General features: G+C 38.5%; 1 protein-coding gene across 2 annotated transcripts in view; it reads right to left on the bottom strand.

The window, feature by feature from the left end:
- The window catches only part of Ireb2 (iron responsive element binding protein 2), a 45,832-nt gene that overhangs the window by 8,438 nt on the left and 20,137 nt on the right, over positions 1 to 17,257 (bottom strand). For both annotated transcript variants that reach the window (XM_055621849.1, XM_055621850.1), the window contains 11 exons: positions 16,536 to 16,605; positions 15,831 to 16,014; positions 14,779 to 14,918; positions 10,880 to 11,051; positions 9,453 to 9,547; positions 7,698 to 7,814; positions 6,649 to 6,808; positions 5,597 to 5,732; positions 3,903 to 3,987; positions 3,288 to 3,444; positions 2,826 to 2,950 (listed from right to left, as the gene is read on the bottom strand). In XM_055621849.1, the coding sequence (XP_055477824.1) occupies positions 2,826 to 2,950; positions 3,288 to 3,444; positions 3,903 to 3,987; positions 5,597 to 5,732; positions 6,649 to 6,808; positions 7,698 to 7,814; positions 9,453 to 9,547; positions 10,880 to 11,051; positions 14,779 to 14,918; positions 15,831 to 16,014; positions 16,536 to 16,605 (1,441 nt within the window). The remainder of the gene's footprint in view (positions 1 to 2,825; positions 2,951 to 3,287; positions 3,445 to 3,902; positions 3,988 to 5,596; positions 5,733 to 6,648; positions 6,809 to 7,697; positions 7,815 to 9,452; positions 9,548 to 10,879; positions 11,052 to 14,778; positions 14,919 to 15,830; positions 16,015 to 16,535; positions 16,606 to 17,257) is intronic.

Below are 17,257 nucleotides of genomic sequence, written 5' to 3'. Positions count from 1 at the left end.
AACGTTTTATTTCTTGAACATATTTGCCCCATATTAGCACCTGTTAGTCTTGCATTTAAATGGTATTTTAAAAACAAACAAACCTCATTTCACATCACTGCTACTTGATCCACTCCACAACACCTTTGCCTATTAGACTTGAACTTTCTGATTCTACCCTTCCTTATCTAACTCCCTCCTTTCAAAATAATAGGCTGGGAAGATTGGAGAGATGACTCAGCGGTTAGGGGCACTCATTAGATGCTATTTCAGAGAATCCAGGTTCAGTTCCAGGCACTCACATGGCATCCAACAACCACCTGAACCTCCAGTTCCAGGAGTTCTGAGTCCCAGCCTTCTGGCCTTTGCAAGCACGAGGCATACATGTGGTGCACAAACATACACGAAGGCAAATATTCATACATAGAAAAAGTAAAACTAAATAAATGTTATCTTTTCAACCATCTTGTGTAAAACAGAATGCGAGCAGGACATAGTAGGATATTCCAGCACTCAGGAAGATGACAAGTTACTAAATTTTATGCCAGACTAATGTACAAAATGAGGTTGACTTCCAAAGCAAAACAAAACTCTCCAACATACTCCCCCAAATTTGTACAACTAATCCTTCTTATCCTATTTTCCCCTTCTCTATATACATCTGCATAATATTTTCTTCCTTCTTTTCTTTTTTTAGAGACAGAGTCTTGTTACGTAGTCTTGTCTGGCCTACAGCTAACTTCCCAGCAGACCAGGATGGCCTCAAATTGATAGTGACCTACTTGTCTCTGGTTCCTCCAATGCTGTGATTAAAGGTGTATACCACTATACCCAGCTTTCTTCTTTAGACAGTCTCATAGTTTAGCTCAGGTTGGTCTGGAACTAACTCATGATGTAGCCCAAACCAGCCTTGAACTTGTGACTATCCAGTTTCAGCTTCCTGACTGTTGGGATTACAGGAATCTGCATAGCTGACCAGGGGAAGCACGAGGAAGTGTTTACTGTTTGCTTTTACTTATTTTGATTTTTGAACTATCTGAATGGCAATGACAAGCATTTCAGTAAGTAGCTCAAAATAAATTAGAATATTCTAGGCCTTTTTCTTCATAATTAGAAATTCCAGATATAAAACAGTATTAAAAACTATGAATTCACCAGAGATACTTGAATGTCCATGCTTACTGTAACAACAGTAGCCAATTTATAGAAACAGCCTAGATGCCATCAACAGATGAAGAAAATGCATTTTGTTTAACAGTAGTTTTTATTCAGAATTTTTTATTGCTATTTGTGGGAAAATGAAGAGACATCATGTTATGTGAAATAAGCCAGGTTCAGAAACATCAATCTCAGCTGTGTCTCTCTCTTTGCTTTTTCAAGACAGGGTTTCTCTGTGTAGCCTTGGCTGTACTGAACTCACTTTCTAGACGAGGCTGGCCTCAGACCCACAGAGATCCTCTTTCCTCTGCCTGAGTGCTGGGATTAAAGGCGTGCACCACCATGCCCAGCTTTATTTTTTTTTCAGATGTTCTCTTACATGTAGAATATAGACTCAAACATAATAGTAGAAAGAAGACCATGTGGAGGGGGAGGAATGAATACAAGATGATAATGAGAATAAAAATGAAGATAAATACCACACATGTAAAAGCTAGATTTAAATCATGTGTGTGCATGTGTGTGTGCGTGTGTGCACAAGAGAAACTGACATTCTAAGAAAATGGAGCTATATTAATAAGAATAAAAAATACAAATAATGTATTTCTTAAATGTGGAATACAGATTTCAAAGGCATGATGACATTTGGCCTAATTGAGAAGCTCATCAGACAGAAGGATCTGTTATACTGTCCATGTGTAAAGCTATAAAAGAGAAGGCAGAGATCAGGACAGGCTGCTGGATTAGTCAGTAAATCACTTGACACAATGTTTCCGAGTTTGGATCCCCAGAAGCCATATAAAGCAGGAAACGAGGCTGCAATCCCATCAGTCTTATGGATAAAATGGAGGTGAGACAAGAGAATCCTTAGAGGCTTGTGGATCAGCTAGGCTGGCAGAGGCAATGGCAAGAAAGAACCTTTCTCCAACATGGCAGAAAGTGAGTACTCATACCGAGGTTGTTCTCTGACCTCCACACATGCCATGGCAAGCATAGTGCCACATTCACATATAAACAAATGTGCACCATTCCCATATGAAGATTTTAAAATGTCAGCACAAACACATGTACATATGAAAGTATAGAAGGAAAGCTATTTGGGAAGAGGAAAGAGAGTGTAGGGGCATGAGAGAGTAATAAAGAAGTACAATAATACAAACATAAAGAACGCCACCCCCTCAACCCCACCCAAGAAGAGTCTCATGTACAGCCCAGGCTGGCCAGGAACTTAGAGCTCCCCCACTTTAGTCTCCTGAATGCTGGGATTAAAGGCACAATCATTGTTCTTAACGGCTTTACATACATGTACACATGCACACAAGCTTTTTAAAAAACATTCAGCCACGAGGGAAGGGGGGGCTCCCCTTTTCTCCAGGGAAAGGAAGAGGGAAGGAGGAAGAAGGGGAAGTGGTAAGAGAGGGGGCACTCTTGGAATGTAAAATAAATAAACTAATATAAAATTTAAAAAACAAAAAAGCCATACATCCAAATCTATTTTTTTTTTTTTCTGTTTAGAAAGCAAAACACATGGTTCATGCCTGTAATCCCAGCACTGAGAAAGCTGGATTGCTGAGTTCACAGGTTAGAGAGCTATAAGGAGTGAGTTCCCAGCCAGTATGAGCTACACTTGAGTCCTTACTTTAAAAGAAAGAACAAAACTAACAATAAACAAGTCCCAAGACTCTTACCTCTACCTTCTCTTTCAGTGCTTTAAACATAGACAATATAACATGCTCTTCTTCTACCTGATGAACTTCTTCTCGACTAGGCCAAATGTCATGCAAGTAAATCTCCTTGCCCGTAGAGTCAGTTCCTGCTCAAGATTGGAACATGGTGTTCAGTACACATATTAAAACAACACAAAACCTACACCTCAAAGCATTCCTATCTTTTCAAAGATAAGTCAAGAAATTCAATAACTGATTTAATAACAGGGTATGCTTCAGGTTTAAGGACTGAGAACCAGTTACATCTATATGTTATGTTCTTCACATCAATATATTCATTAATAACAGAAGAATGGATGGTATAAAAAAGTAATAAGCTTCGCACGTTTTCTTTCATATTAAGACTCTGGTTTTAACAACTTCTGGGAAAAAGTGTGCACAAGCATACACACAAACACATAGATAATATATAGGAAAACACACCTAAAGGCTCTGTCTGGAAATCTATATTCACTGTGCCTGCTATGGCATAAGCCACCACTAAGGGTGGAGAGGCAAGATAATTGGCGCGAACACAATCACAAAGACGACCTTCAAAGTTTTTGTTTCCGGATAAAACTCCACAGGTAACCAAATCACCCTGAGGGGGAAAAACAGATATACTTGATTGATTTGAAAGCTTACATACACTTGCACAATTATAAAATTTGATTCAAACAATATAGTTCTGAGAGCCAGTCAAATAAAAAAACATCACTAAGTTTTAAGTACAGAACTACAAATCTTACAAACATTGATGGTTCCTTATATTACTAAGGAGTTATTTTTAATACATAGAAGTACTTCTTTGTATTATTTTATGAGTTGCAAGTATAAATAGCAATACACACACCAATGGACACTTTCTGCAATTTACTAACAAGATACAGTTAAAACGAGTTGGGGTAATTCTCAAAGAAGTTTATATCCCTGCTCTTAAATGTGTCGTGTTTTTTGTTTTTTAACCAGCACTTCGTTCTTAACCTTAGTGCTTAAGCAAGAGGTTATTTAAAAGCAAACAATAAAAAATGCACTTAGATGTGCTAATCCACATTTTACCTGTTTTACTGCATTCAAAACTGCCTCTGATAAAGGTGCTGTATTTCCCACACATGTTGAACATCCATAGCCAACTATTTCAAATCTGCATTTAAAAAGTGAAACATGACTGCATAGCATATCATATTTGTAAAGAAAGAACAAGTCTTATCTCTTCATTTTCATTACTACAGTAAGATTACGTGTAGAACTATCAACAGATTTTTGTTGTTGTTGTTTCTTTTTGTTTTTCAAAACAGAGTTTTTCTGTGTAGCCCTGGCTCTCCTGGACTCGCTTTGTAGACTGGACTGGCCTCAACCTCACAGAGCTCTGCCTATCTCTGCCTCCATGAGTGCTGGGATTACAGGCATTCACCATTGCACCCAGCAACCATCAACACATTAATTTCACAATTTTAAACATTACAGTCTCACTGTAAGCATGTTCTTTGTAGGAAATGTAAATTTTAGAAAAGTCCTTTTATCTGTAGCTTCTGTACTAGATCAGAAATCTTGATCACACAACACCAGAAAGCTCCTGTTATAACTACAACCATAACAGAACCACTTAAAAAAAATCTTGTTGTGTTTCCACTTGAAAGGCATATTTAAAAATATAAAGCATCAGGATGACCTTACTATAACAGTTCATCAAAGGTTCCAAAACAGCAAAGAGGCACTCCAGGAGCAGTAAATTATTCAACTCTCAACCAATTACACCTAAGAAGAATCCCCGACAGAACTTCAGTATAAGATTACAAACATAATCCCCTAAATTACTTTAGCTGCCGTTTTAAAAGCAAAGTAAAAAAAAAATCTAAAATTTACGAGACTTTCAAAAGGACTGATAATTTATATATTATTTTCCAAAATTAGATTGTCATCAATTTTTAAACTATTAAAAAAAAAATGTAAAAGCTAAGTGTCTCTTAAGCTTCACAGATAAAGTATTGTGAATCCAATAATTTTGCAAAACCTGAATAAAGACAATCTGTTCAATACCTCCACCCCAAAAGGCTTCTCTGTGTAGTCTTGGCTTTCCTGGAACTCTCTCTGTAGACCAGGCTGGCCTCAAACTCACAGAGACCTCCCTGCCTCTGCCTCCCAAATGCTGGGACTAAAGATGTGCTCAATTAAATCAATGCAATTCATACCCTCAATGAGTATCTGCATGGTAGCTCAAGACTGTGTGATAATGGCAAGTGAAGGGCTTTAGCAGACCCAACCATTGCAAACATGGTTTCACCTTTCACCTTTCTTTCTCTCTTTTGCTAAAACCCATTTGATTACATTCCAAAAAGTAGCTCCCCAAGGTCTATTCCCTTATTTGGCCACTGACTCAACTCATTCCTGAGACTAAAAAGGTAAAACAATCAAAATTCATTATTTGGCTAACATATCCAATCAAGACTCACCAACTCCTCGTAGCACAGATTTCCCGTTTCTCCTTAAAAACCCACTCTTAAAAAACACAAAACCAAAACCACCCACCTAGTTGCTGGTTTCTTGCTGTTGCTGCTGCTTGCTGTCTGCCTTTGCAGGGCCCCTGCCTTGCCCTTCTGGGGGAAAAAATCTCCTTTGTGTCTGTGTGTGCCCTGTACTGACTCTGAGGGGCCGTCCACCGTTACATGTAGTATTTTTCCTCTTGATCTTCTTTCTGTTTACGAACAAATATGTCTAACACCTAGGTATAAATAACAGCAAGTGTCACTTACCCCAGTTTGCTAAGATAGGGTAACACTCCACTTGAGCTGAGGTAATGTGTAACCATCCCGCTGCCCGGAGATAGACTTGTCCTTATATAAGGTTTAACTCGCAGACCAATTTCAACAGCCTTCTTAGCCAAAAGACCTGCAAAATCAACAATGACTATGACAATGTACCCTTACCTCCTTCACATCAGAATAAAAATCAAGAAAAGGGGATGTTTAATATCTTAGGCTGCAATTTATAGTAAAAAGCTCAAACTCATAAACTTACTATCATTACTCTGCACTTTACTCTACTGATTCAGTTCACTGAAGACAGACTGAAATTTTTTAGTTGAGGGCTGGAGAGATGGCTCAGCGGTTAAGAGCACCTTCTGTTCTTCCAGAGTTCCTGAGTTCAACTCCCAGCAATCACATGATGGCTCACAACCATCTATACTAGGATCTGATGCTCTCTTCTGACATGCAGGGGTGTATGGAGATAGAGCACTCACAGACATAAAATAAATAAATCTTAAAAAAGAAATTTTTAGTTGCTAAAGTAGTCATCATGATGCAAATTATTAGAGAGGCTGACACAATGGGATTACACAAACAAAAGAAAGAATATATATATTACTACATTGATTGATTCATAATTAAAGCAAACAAAGAGCAATTAAAATTGAGTCATAGTTTTATAAAAATCACTGTATACATAAACTGACAATCCTTGTCAAGAATCCCTCACTTACGTAAATGGGACCTAGTATACTGTGATGGTAAACTGGTGAAAAAAAGCCAAGCAGTACCTGCTGATTAGTGGTACTTCTAAATTCACCCAAGAGACAGATACAACTTAAAATCAATAAATATGCAAATTATAGTTTTTTCCTAAAGCTACCTTCTGTGTAATAAAAATACTATAAATCAAATTAAAAGTTCCTAACAACTAAAAATTTCAGTGTCTCAATATGAAACACAAACATGGATATATCACCTAAGAAGAGAAATTAATAAAACAGGAAAGCATACAGTAACTTACAAGAGAGAATATGTGGTCATAAACAGCAACCTACCTGCAGCAAGCATGACAGATGGATTGCAATTATTGGTACAACTGATGACTGCAGCAATGACCACGGACCCATGGGAGAGCTTATACTCATTTCCATTGTAATGAATAGAGACAGTATCACTTTGTTTTTCTGCTGCAACTTGGAAGCCTTTAAATCCAACCTATAAATTTGCATGTACATATTACAACTTAACATATGACACTCAACAGTCAAGGTCTACTGTGACAGGTAAGGGCCACCATTCCGACGGTGGGTTTCTTTTAAGGGTGTCACAAGAGGGGTCTAGTGGCAACACTTCATATAGTCCGTGATTACAGGCAACCACCAGAGTCCAGCTCTAACTCACACATTTCCTATTCAGGAATTCAAGACATGGCAGCAAATCTTCCTGCTCTGAAGATCTGCTCCACATGACTCAATTGTGTGAGTGCAGAAGAGAGGAACAAGATTTACTATGAGTTAGTAAGTGAAGTTGCCCGACAGGTGCACAGCAGTCCATCAGACACCAACTTACTTCTGAGTGAGTTTAGTATTTTCCAAATAAAAATTAACAAGACTCTAAAAACAAGGTTTGGGAGACAAAGCCAACTCTGGCTTTTACTAACAGGACAGAGTGCGTGACAAAACTAAGGCCGTAACTTTTAAGACAAAAGAAAAAGAAACCCTCAAAGCCAAGGTTGCTGGTTTTTGTTGCTTCTGTCTAATTTCACAGAATAATTACACAAGTATAGTAACGTCTTCCTAGTAGTATGCCAAAGAAGCCTGTAATGGAGCTGCCCAGTAAAATGTTCAGGAATGCAGATGTTGTCTGTGCTGTCAGATCCAAGGGCAGGGCACGTGATGCTGATTGGCGCTCCAAAGAACACTGCGACTAAGAAACTTAACTTTATTAACTTTTGATTACTTTCAACAGATATGATCCAAACTCTGACCCTCACAAGGCTGCTGGCACATGCCATAATATATGGGGGGGGAAAGCAGTAATCAATCCCAAACCCTGTTGGCACTTTACCACTTAGCAGACATCAGAGAAGTAGCAAACTACTTACCTTTTCATTTAAGCAAGCCTGAAAATCACTTTTCATGTCTGTTACAGCAACTCTATCCTGAGGCCTTTTTGGACCACTGACAGACGCAACTATTGAATTCAGATTAATCTGTATCACCTAAGAAAACGGTGGAGGAAGAGAGGAGATCAGAAAGACAACTTTTAAAAGCAGAATGAGTACACTTATTTTACACAACTTACAGAAACCATGGTTCCCCCTGGTTTTTCTCTACAAATACAGATATCAAAGGGACTGGGGATGTAGCTTGCTAAAGGGCTTGCTAGCATGCGTGAGGCCGTGGGCATCACACACAATTAGCCCTGATGGGGCACTACTTGTAATCCAAAGGCAGAGACACGACAATTTTAAGTTCAAAGTCATTCTCAACTATACAGTAAGCCAGCCTGGGCTACACAAGGCTGTCTAAAACAACAACATTAACAACAAAATCAAAACCACTGTCACAACAGACACCTGCTCACTGCTTCTGAGTTCTAATTTCATCCATACCTTATTCTCAAGATCACAAAGTTAATGGTTAGTAAACACTTCTCCCCAGTCACCTCACATGTGAATCAGGGAACAGGCAGAGAAAGTTTTTTTTTTTTTTTTTTTTATCTTACTGGCTAGGTTCCTATGAGCAAGTTTTTATTTCTTGGTTAAAAAGTCATTTTTGTTAAACTATCAATTTCCAATTAGCTATTTTTTCCAAATATTTATCATTTCCTTTGCACATTTTATGTGGCTAGGTATAGCAAATTTGGTAATTCTTCATTACAGTCTCATCAATTCTTTAATAGCCAAGATTATTCTGGAGGGTCCTACTCTATTTAATGAATTCAAGCAATCCTAGTCTTTGCCTTAAGTAAACACTGAAGGAATCTGTTATTATTTTTTTGAAGATTTAGTTTTATTTCGTATGTATGACTGTTTGCCTACATTGTATGTATGTGTACCACATGTGTGTTTGGTACAAAATAGTCATAAACTAAACGCAGACATCATAAAAACTACAATTTGTATAGCAGTGGAAATGTTACAGTGCTTATTCTAAATCAGAAAGAATTAGAATTTAGAGTTAAAGCTAGATGAGAAATGGTTTGGTGGTTAAGAGACATGCTGCTCTTTTATAGGATCCAAGCTCTGTTCCCAGCACTCATAAAACTCTAGCTCCAGGGGATCTGATGCCTTCTTCTGGACCCTGTGGGCACCTGTACACATGTGTATACCCTGCTCCAATAATATAAATCAAAATGGCAGATTTCACAAAATGCTGCAAAATTTACTTCCACCAGAATCTATGTAAATGCTGTTATAAAATTAAAATAATGGGTCACAAATGGAATTTCTTTCCTTCATTAATTTTTTGAGACAGAGTTTCTCTGTGTAGCCTTGGCTATCCTGGACTCACTTTATAGACCAGACTGGCCTCCAACTGAGAAAGATCCGCCTGCCCCTGCCTCCCAGAGTGCTGAGATCACAGGGGTGCACTACCTCACCCAGGTACAAATGCAATTTTTATTAACAGCTATCTCTCATTAAGTCAAAGTGGCGTTTCTTCCTAGCAGTTGCTCCTCACTGAGCACTGACTACATGGCTGGACTGTTCTACAGATCTGCATTTAATCTAAGAACTCTACTGGGTGCACTGCCTAAAGTTACCTAGCTAGTAAACACAACTAGGATTCAAACCTAGGGGCTCATGCACAAGCACTTATTCTTCTAAGTACTCCACGGTGAGTGACTTGCCTCGTACCTGAGAATATTCAGGTTCTGAAGAAGTCTCATTTCGAAACAATTTCACAGCTTTAAGGTATTTTTCCATTGACTCAAGTTTGGTTTTGTCAAAACCTAAAAAAGAGGAACAGCAAAATAAAATGCAGTAAAGATGGGTGAGATCTTGAAGACAGGGATGTGAAACTGCAGTGGTAGGCAGGAGCTAAGTTCCACTCATCTACATGTTTACTTACACTCGTCTGTTGCTCTACTCACCTTGGACAGGGCCACTCACCAGAGTGCCGAGGAACCCCCCCCCCCAACACACCACATTGGCATGTATGACCCCGAGTCCTTAGCTGACATTCAAGTGAGAACGTCTTCAGGATTCCAGCTTGTGAATTAAGGCTCTAGACACAAAGCAGCAACAAGCATTTCCTGCTGCGCCCTAACTGCAATCATCGACCCTCTGAAACCATGAGGCAACAAGTGCTAATTGTCTGGTTTTGATTGGTCAGGACCTTGGGGTGTAAGACAAGTGCTCTACCAGAGCTAAACAGCCTACCAGTATTTTGTAAGCCACTAAATTTTAGGCTATACAGTAAGACAAAAGAACAACAACAAAAAAAGAAAAGCAAAAACAAACCCCACCAGTATCTAAACTCAGATTAATATGTAGGTAATAAGGTGAAACAGAACTGGGGTTCAATAAAGGCAGTTTAACAGACATAAGAGAAGGGCTCAGGGCTGGAGAGATGGCTCAGAGGTTAAGCGCACTGGCTGCTCTTCCAAAGGTCCTGAGTTCAATTCCCAGCTACCACATGGTGGCTTACAACTATCTAAAAATGAAATCTGTATACATAGTAAATAAATAAATCTTAGAAAGAGAAATGCTCATATGGAAAGATAAACCTAAGAGCATGAGTGCTGGCTTCTCAAAAAGTACTTTTCCTCTTGAATGGTCTACCATCAAATGCATCTTTTCAAGGGTACCGTCTAACCTGTCTATTTGCAAACTTAAGAACTTAGATCCCACCTCTCAAAATGTATCTTTAATTAGAGATTAAAGAGTTCTTCATAAGAGAAAAAGATGTACTGTTAAAACAATAGTGGTTTCATGAAACACTAAGTATCATTTTGAGGGTAGCTACACAAAGATCTGGAACCTGGAACCCTACACTGCTTCTCATTCAACAAACTCTTATCCGGTAGCCCCTCTATTAAGTACAGGTGGAAGGGTTCTCTGTGGGGAGGAAGGTGTATGATTATCAGTGGTTTGAGTCATTCCTTCAACATGTTGTCAGCCAATCACAAGAAACTAGGTTTTGAGGATTCGTTAAGGGACCTCTATTAAGATTAGAGAATCACTGTTTCATAAATATTCAATAGCATATGTGGCTTAGTAGTTTGTTACAGAGTACTCTCAAGCAGCTACAGTGGGAATACAATCAGTTTATATTCTCTTACCTGTATGTTCTAAGTGTTGGAGCGTCACATTGTCAACAGGGAAAAAGCTGAGGATAGCACCATATTCAGGACACATGTTTGCTATGGTAGTTCGATCAACAATAGATAATTGCGAAACTCCACTTCCAAAAAACTCAACAAACTTTCCAGCCACTCCTACTTGTCTGAGGTGCTTTTAGGGATATGCAAAACAACACAATATCAGCAAAAATAAAATTAGCATAGATTTCTAGAAAAGTAAAAAAAATTTTATAAAGATAAATTTTTAACCAATACTAAGGATAAGGTCTTTTACTGTATGAAACAAATTCATACTAGTTTTACTGGTATTTTAAGAAAAACAGTAAGCTGGCTGTGGTGGCACATGCCTGCAGTACCAGCATTCAGTGAAGCAGGGGCACGTGGATCTCTGTGAGTTCAAGGCTAGTCTGGTCTACACAGAGTCCAGGATAGCCAAGACTACACAGGAAACTCTGTCTCGAAAAAATAAAGTACAATTAGATTAAATTAAAAATAAAAAAGAAAAGAGAAACAGTTAAAGAGTGATCTTTTGGAAGAAGGAAGGAAGGAGGAAGGGGACATGGGGGCTCACACCTTTAATCCCAGCACTTGGGAGGTAGAGGCTGACCTTTACAACTGCCAGAGCTGCATAGTGAGGCACTATCCCCAAAAACAAAACAAACCCCTGAAATACTCAGGAAAACAATCCTCATATTAATGTCTCTGGAATCAAAGAATATCTTAGATTCCTTGGAATGTCCACAAGCTAGCAGCCCATTTTCTTCATAACAGCACATAAAATAATGTTTTTTTAACAACTGTTGGCATTCTGTAGTTTATGAAATAATAATATACTTAAGAAACTATATATAATGTACTTAAAATTATATGATGCTTTGCAAAACACTTCAAATTATTAGTATTAGCTCAAATATTTACAGCAACATTATTATAGGTAAATTCATTTTGGTCAAATTTAAAAAGCGAATTTCTCCAAAAATCATCCATTACTACCAGGTAATTAAAACAACTTTTCCCCCCCCTAAATTTTTATTTATTATTTATACAGCATTCTACCCGCACGTGTGCTTGTGCACCAGAATTGATCGCACAATAGATGGTTGTGAGCCACCATGTGGTTGCTGGGAATTGAACTCAGGACCTTTGGAGGAACAGCCAGTGTTCTTAACCTCTGAGCCATCTCTCCAGCCCTAAAACATCTTCTAAATGTTTATTTTTTTATGATTTATTTTTTCTTTATATGTATGGATGTTTTGCTTATAAACCACATTCACGCCCATTGACTGCAGAAGCCAGAAGAGGAGGTTGGGTGTCCTGGAACTGGATTCCAGGCCCATGGTCTTAGATTTTCAGGATAAAAAGACAAATAGGGGAGCTGGAGAGATGGGTCAGTGGTTAAGAGTGTGTACTTCTCTTTTGCAGAAGAGCAGAGCTCAGCTCTCAGCACCCAAAAAGCGGTTCACAATGGCCTTTTAACTCCAACTCCAGAGACTTGACGCCTTTCTAGTCCAGTTTGGGCACCGTATTCATGAGCACAGATATAATACACACAGATACAAACACATAAATAATTATAATATAAAAGTCTAAAGAAAACAGATTAGGCCTAGTGCTGCCTTAATCCAATTAATGAAGTGCCACAATATTTGTATTTGGAAAAATAACATTGTTAATCCTATAAAGACCATAAAAAGAACAGGACCTCAACAGAAACAGAACATATCCAATAAATATTCATAAGAGATAAAAATTCTCTCTCAATAAGATGTCAACCACACAAATAGTAATCCTGTTAAGAAAATCAGCCAGAAGGATCGAAAGTAGCCTGATTTTAGGAAGTCTGAAGAACTAATTTCTTTAAAATGAAAATAGAGCTTCTCCTCCTTTAGGAGTAAATTGTGCATTTCTCAATTTAACCTTGTGATCTTTGTTAACAAGCACTGAATTAATCATTTTCCTAAGATGCCACGTGTTTTCCAGCTAGGGAAAAAGAAATCACTGTTACAGCTGAGAAGGTGGCACTATTGTTTTTACATTGTACAGGATCTCGAAGTCATCATACCAAAACTGCTGAGAAGGGACCCATACTAGAATTATGTGTGAACCATGTTTCTAGTGCATGCTTTTTAAAACAGAACTTAAATTTAGTGAAAAACAGAAAAATTAAGACTGCAATATACAACTTATTACTCAGTATATTAAACACACGTAGCCAGTGCTTGTTTTTTCTAGGCATCAAGAACGCTACCTACTACCTCAGAGTAATGTTAACGCTGACAAGGAAGAAGTCAGACACTGTCACCTTTCTACTGCTGATGTATCTTAAAGCAGTATCTAGTAATGGTTTTTAAAGAAAAGATTGGGAGGAGGGTCAGGTGGCTCAGGGTGTTATGGTGCTTGCTATCAGACCTGGTAACCTGAGTTTGATCCCTGAGACCCACATGGTAGGAGAAAACCAGCTTCTCAAAGTTGTCTTCATGACCTCCACATGCACCCAGACACAAAATAAATAAATAAATATATAAGCAGCAGTAAACTGTACGTTTCTCAATTTAACTTTGTGATCTTTTAAAAACTGAGGGTAGGAACTGGAGAAATAGTACAGTTGGTAAACTATTTCTTATAAGCACAAGGGCCTCAGCTTCATACCCAAAAAGTCAAGCATGGCAGAATGTGTGGTGATCCCAACACTGGAAAGCCAGACAGGTGGACTCTTAGCTAGCACAGTCCACTTGGAGAGGTCCTGACCAGGCCCAGGCCATTGAGAAATTCTGTCTCAAAACAAAGGCCAAAAACCAATACAACAAGTATGGGTGTTGCCAGTCCTCTACCAGCACTTTGCATACACACGAACATGGACATATACATACACATAAAAAAATTATTTTTGATCCTCCCTATCTCAATCTATTGAGTGCTGGGATTATAGGCACATGGCACCACACCTGGCTTTTTTTTTTTTTTTGTGGTCTTTGGCCTACATATATGTGTGTATGAGGGAGCTGGATTCACAGGAATTTGAGTTACATACCAGACAGTTGTGAGCTGCCATGTAGGTGCTGGGAACTGAACCAGGGTCCTCTATAAGAGTAACCAACACTCTTAACTGCTGAGCCATCTCTCCAGCCCAACACCTGGCTTCTTAATTAAGTATGTTAAATATAATGTTGTTGTTGTTGTTTGTGTTTTGGGAGACAGGGTCTCTCTATGTAGTCCTAACTGTCCTGAAACTTGCTGTACAGAACAGGCCAGCCTCCAATTCAGAGAGATCTGCCTCCCGGCCTGCACCACCAACCCCAGCCTAAATGTAACATTCTTCTGTTTTATTTGTTTTTCAAGACAGGGCTCTGTGTAGCCTTGGCTGTCCTAGAAGTCCCGCTGTAGACTAAGCTAACCTGGAACTCACAGAGCTCCACCTGCCTCTGCATCCCGAGTACTGGGATTACAGGCGTCAATCCCCTCTGTAAGTCCATATGGTCAACAAGTTATTTATGAGGCAATGACATATAACTGTTAAGTGCACGGCCTCCTGGGTCAGAAGCCTTGGTGGATTCAGCTTTGTATTCCTTTGATAAATGACTTGGCTACATGTATTTTCTTCTCAATTAAAATAATTACAATAGTAACTAACTCACAGGCTTGTAATGAGGTTATTTATGTGCTAACAGGTAACAAGTACACAGTGACTTTTTTGTACTTACAAGTATGTATTATATTTTACACTCGTTATAATTACTATGATAATATTATGACATAGCTAATAATGTAAGAACTAAGGATGGAAGCATAAATCCCAAGTTTGAGCTCTTGTGAGGCTTCTCTGTTTACATAAAGATGTTAAACAAGTAAGTAATGGAACAACTATAATTTGAGCTTACCTTTGTAATGCCAAGGACAATATCTATGGACGTAACGAAAGCATTGGATGAGCCAGTTAGCTCACAGCCAACCACCTCTGGTAAAGTAAGAGTAACTGGCAGGCCAAGCATAACTGCCTCTGTCTCAATGCCTCCAACTCCTGTTGAGAAGGACAAGTGCATCAGCAAAGAACAGCTGACAATTTAAGTTAGCCATGTACCATTCAAAAACCTCATGTGAGCTGGAGAGATGGCTCTGTAGTTAAGAACACTGTCTGCTTTTCCAGAGGTCCTGAGCTCAATTCCCATCAACCACATGGTGGCTCACAACCACCTATACTGGGATCTGGTGCCCTCTTCGGGCATGCAGGTGATCTACAAGATAGAACACTCATATGTAAAATAAATAATTCTTTAAAAATCTCCCGTGTTTCATGAACGTGACTTGCATAGCATCTTACAAGGAGCACTCTTTTACTGTGGACTCTGAACCTGAACCTTTTAAAAAGAATGACTCCCCTTATATAACTGAGAAAACAACCACTATAGATGGTTGTGAGCCACCATGCAGTTGCTGGGAATTGAACTCAGGACCTTTGGAAGAATGGCCAGTGCTCTTAACCTCTGAGCCACTTCTCCAGTCCATGGGGTACTCTTAAATTGATGAGAAGGATTAGGGATTTCAAGAAGCAACTGTGCTTAATCTTGAAACAGTTGTTTGTTCGTAATAGTGACATTTCAGAAATGGGGTAGTAGGCAAGAGATGATCAACAACTGACTAAAATGATTTGGCCGATTTCAGATCTATACAGGCAGCAGGAGGTGCAGAAGAATTCTCAGAATGACACCACAGCCATAGACCTCACCATCAGCTACTATAGTAACTGCCTGGCAGGGGTGCTGTGAGGGCATTGTGCCAATTTTTTCTTCATAAATCACCTTTACTACACAATTCACAAACTCTTAAGTCTGTTCCTCTGTTGCTAAGATGAGAAAGCAGCCTCAAAGAAGCGCTATGTCCTCTGATGTTTCTGTTACTTCTTCTTAAAAAGAAACCACATATACTTACTTACCCCACCCAAGAATCCCCAATCCATTCACCATAGTGATATGAGAATCCGTGCCAACTACGCTGTCTGGGAAGAGCAGGTCCTTTTCTTCAAAAACTACTCTTGATAAATATTCTAAGTTCACTTGGTGAGCCATTCCAGTTCCAGGAGGTATGACTGCCACGTTCTTAAAAGCTCCTGAGCTCCACTGTATTTTGTTTGGATTGAAGAAGCAGTGTTAGTGCATTGTATACCTTTGTATTCATCATCAAGACAGAAATAAACATTGAAACTAAAATGTTAGCCAATGTTCAAAATGGCCAACTCCAAGTTTAAAATAAATACTAAAAACACACAGATAGTGAGCATATGGCATTGTGAAAATCATTAAAAACAAATTAAGCTGGGCATAGTGGTATATACTTATAATCCCAGCACTTGGGAAGCTGGAGGTTGAGAAATCAGGTTGAAGTCATTCTCAACTATGTACCAAGCTCTGGGCCAGGACTGTGCTCTAAGACAGGAAAGCCAAGGAACAGAATTATCCACTGTTCACTTACAATACAGCCATGGTTCTCATTATTTTTATTATTGTTGCTTAAATATGCCAAATATGAGGGCTAAAAGAAAGTTCCATGACTATAAAGCTGATCATAAATGTAAATATAAAAAGTATACAGTATCAGTATTTTAGAAATATTAATCAAGAATTCACCAAATCATTTATACCTTGAAAAATTGAAGCCTCTCTCGATTTCTGCCAAATTCTACTTCTTGATTTTTTAACACTGTCTCAGGTCTAAAAGAATGAAATGCTGAAATTAAATACAGGTATTATAACAAAATCATTTCCTTTGTGTCTAAATCTTCACTCTTATACATTTAAAAAGTACCCGGGACTGTTTTTTTTTTCATAATTATTTTCTTTCTCAACAAGAAAGCTCTTTCTGCTTTACACTGCATGCAAGACAGCTATATAACTATTATACTACTGAGTATATCAAAGCAGAGTCCACATCAGTGCTCAAAACTGTGCTCATACTGCTGTAAGCCAGTCCGACCATGATGAAAGAAAGGAAACTAAGCCATGCTGGAAGGAAATGGGACAATGAGTCCAATCAATGAAAAGTGTGCATGCACATTCTCACCCCTTTGGCCTTTGTGCCAGTTAAAACAGGCAGATGGGAATTAACACTACTGACACTGGAAATGTCACCTTATGGTTTAAAAAAATCTTTCACAAGTCTTTTCTTCAACTCCACTGAAACAGAAGCTTCTCTTTCATGTTTAAGTAAATTACTTGGGTTATAAATAGAGCTTACATTAATTTATTTGAAGTGAAACAACATTCACCTCTAGGCAGTAAACAATAATACTTCTAGCAAACTAATTTTAAAAATCTAACGGACATTTAAAAAAAAATTTCAAACTGCTTAAATCATTTACTTCAA

Source organism: Psammomys obesus, unplaced genomic scaffold (genome assembly GCF_907164565.1).
Source record: "Psammomys obesus unplaced genomic scaffold, mPsaObe1.curated_primary_1811, whole genome shotgun sequence".
Classification (NCBI taxonomy): domain Eukaryota; kingdom Metazoa; phylum Chordata; class Mammalia; order Rodentia; family Muridae; genus Psammomys; species Psammomys obesus.
The sequence above is the reverse complement of the archived record's forward strand: the minus strand, read 5'-3'. Positions and strand labels throughout refer to the sequence as shown.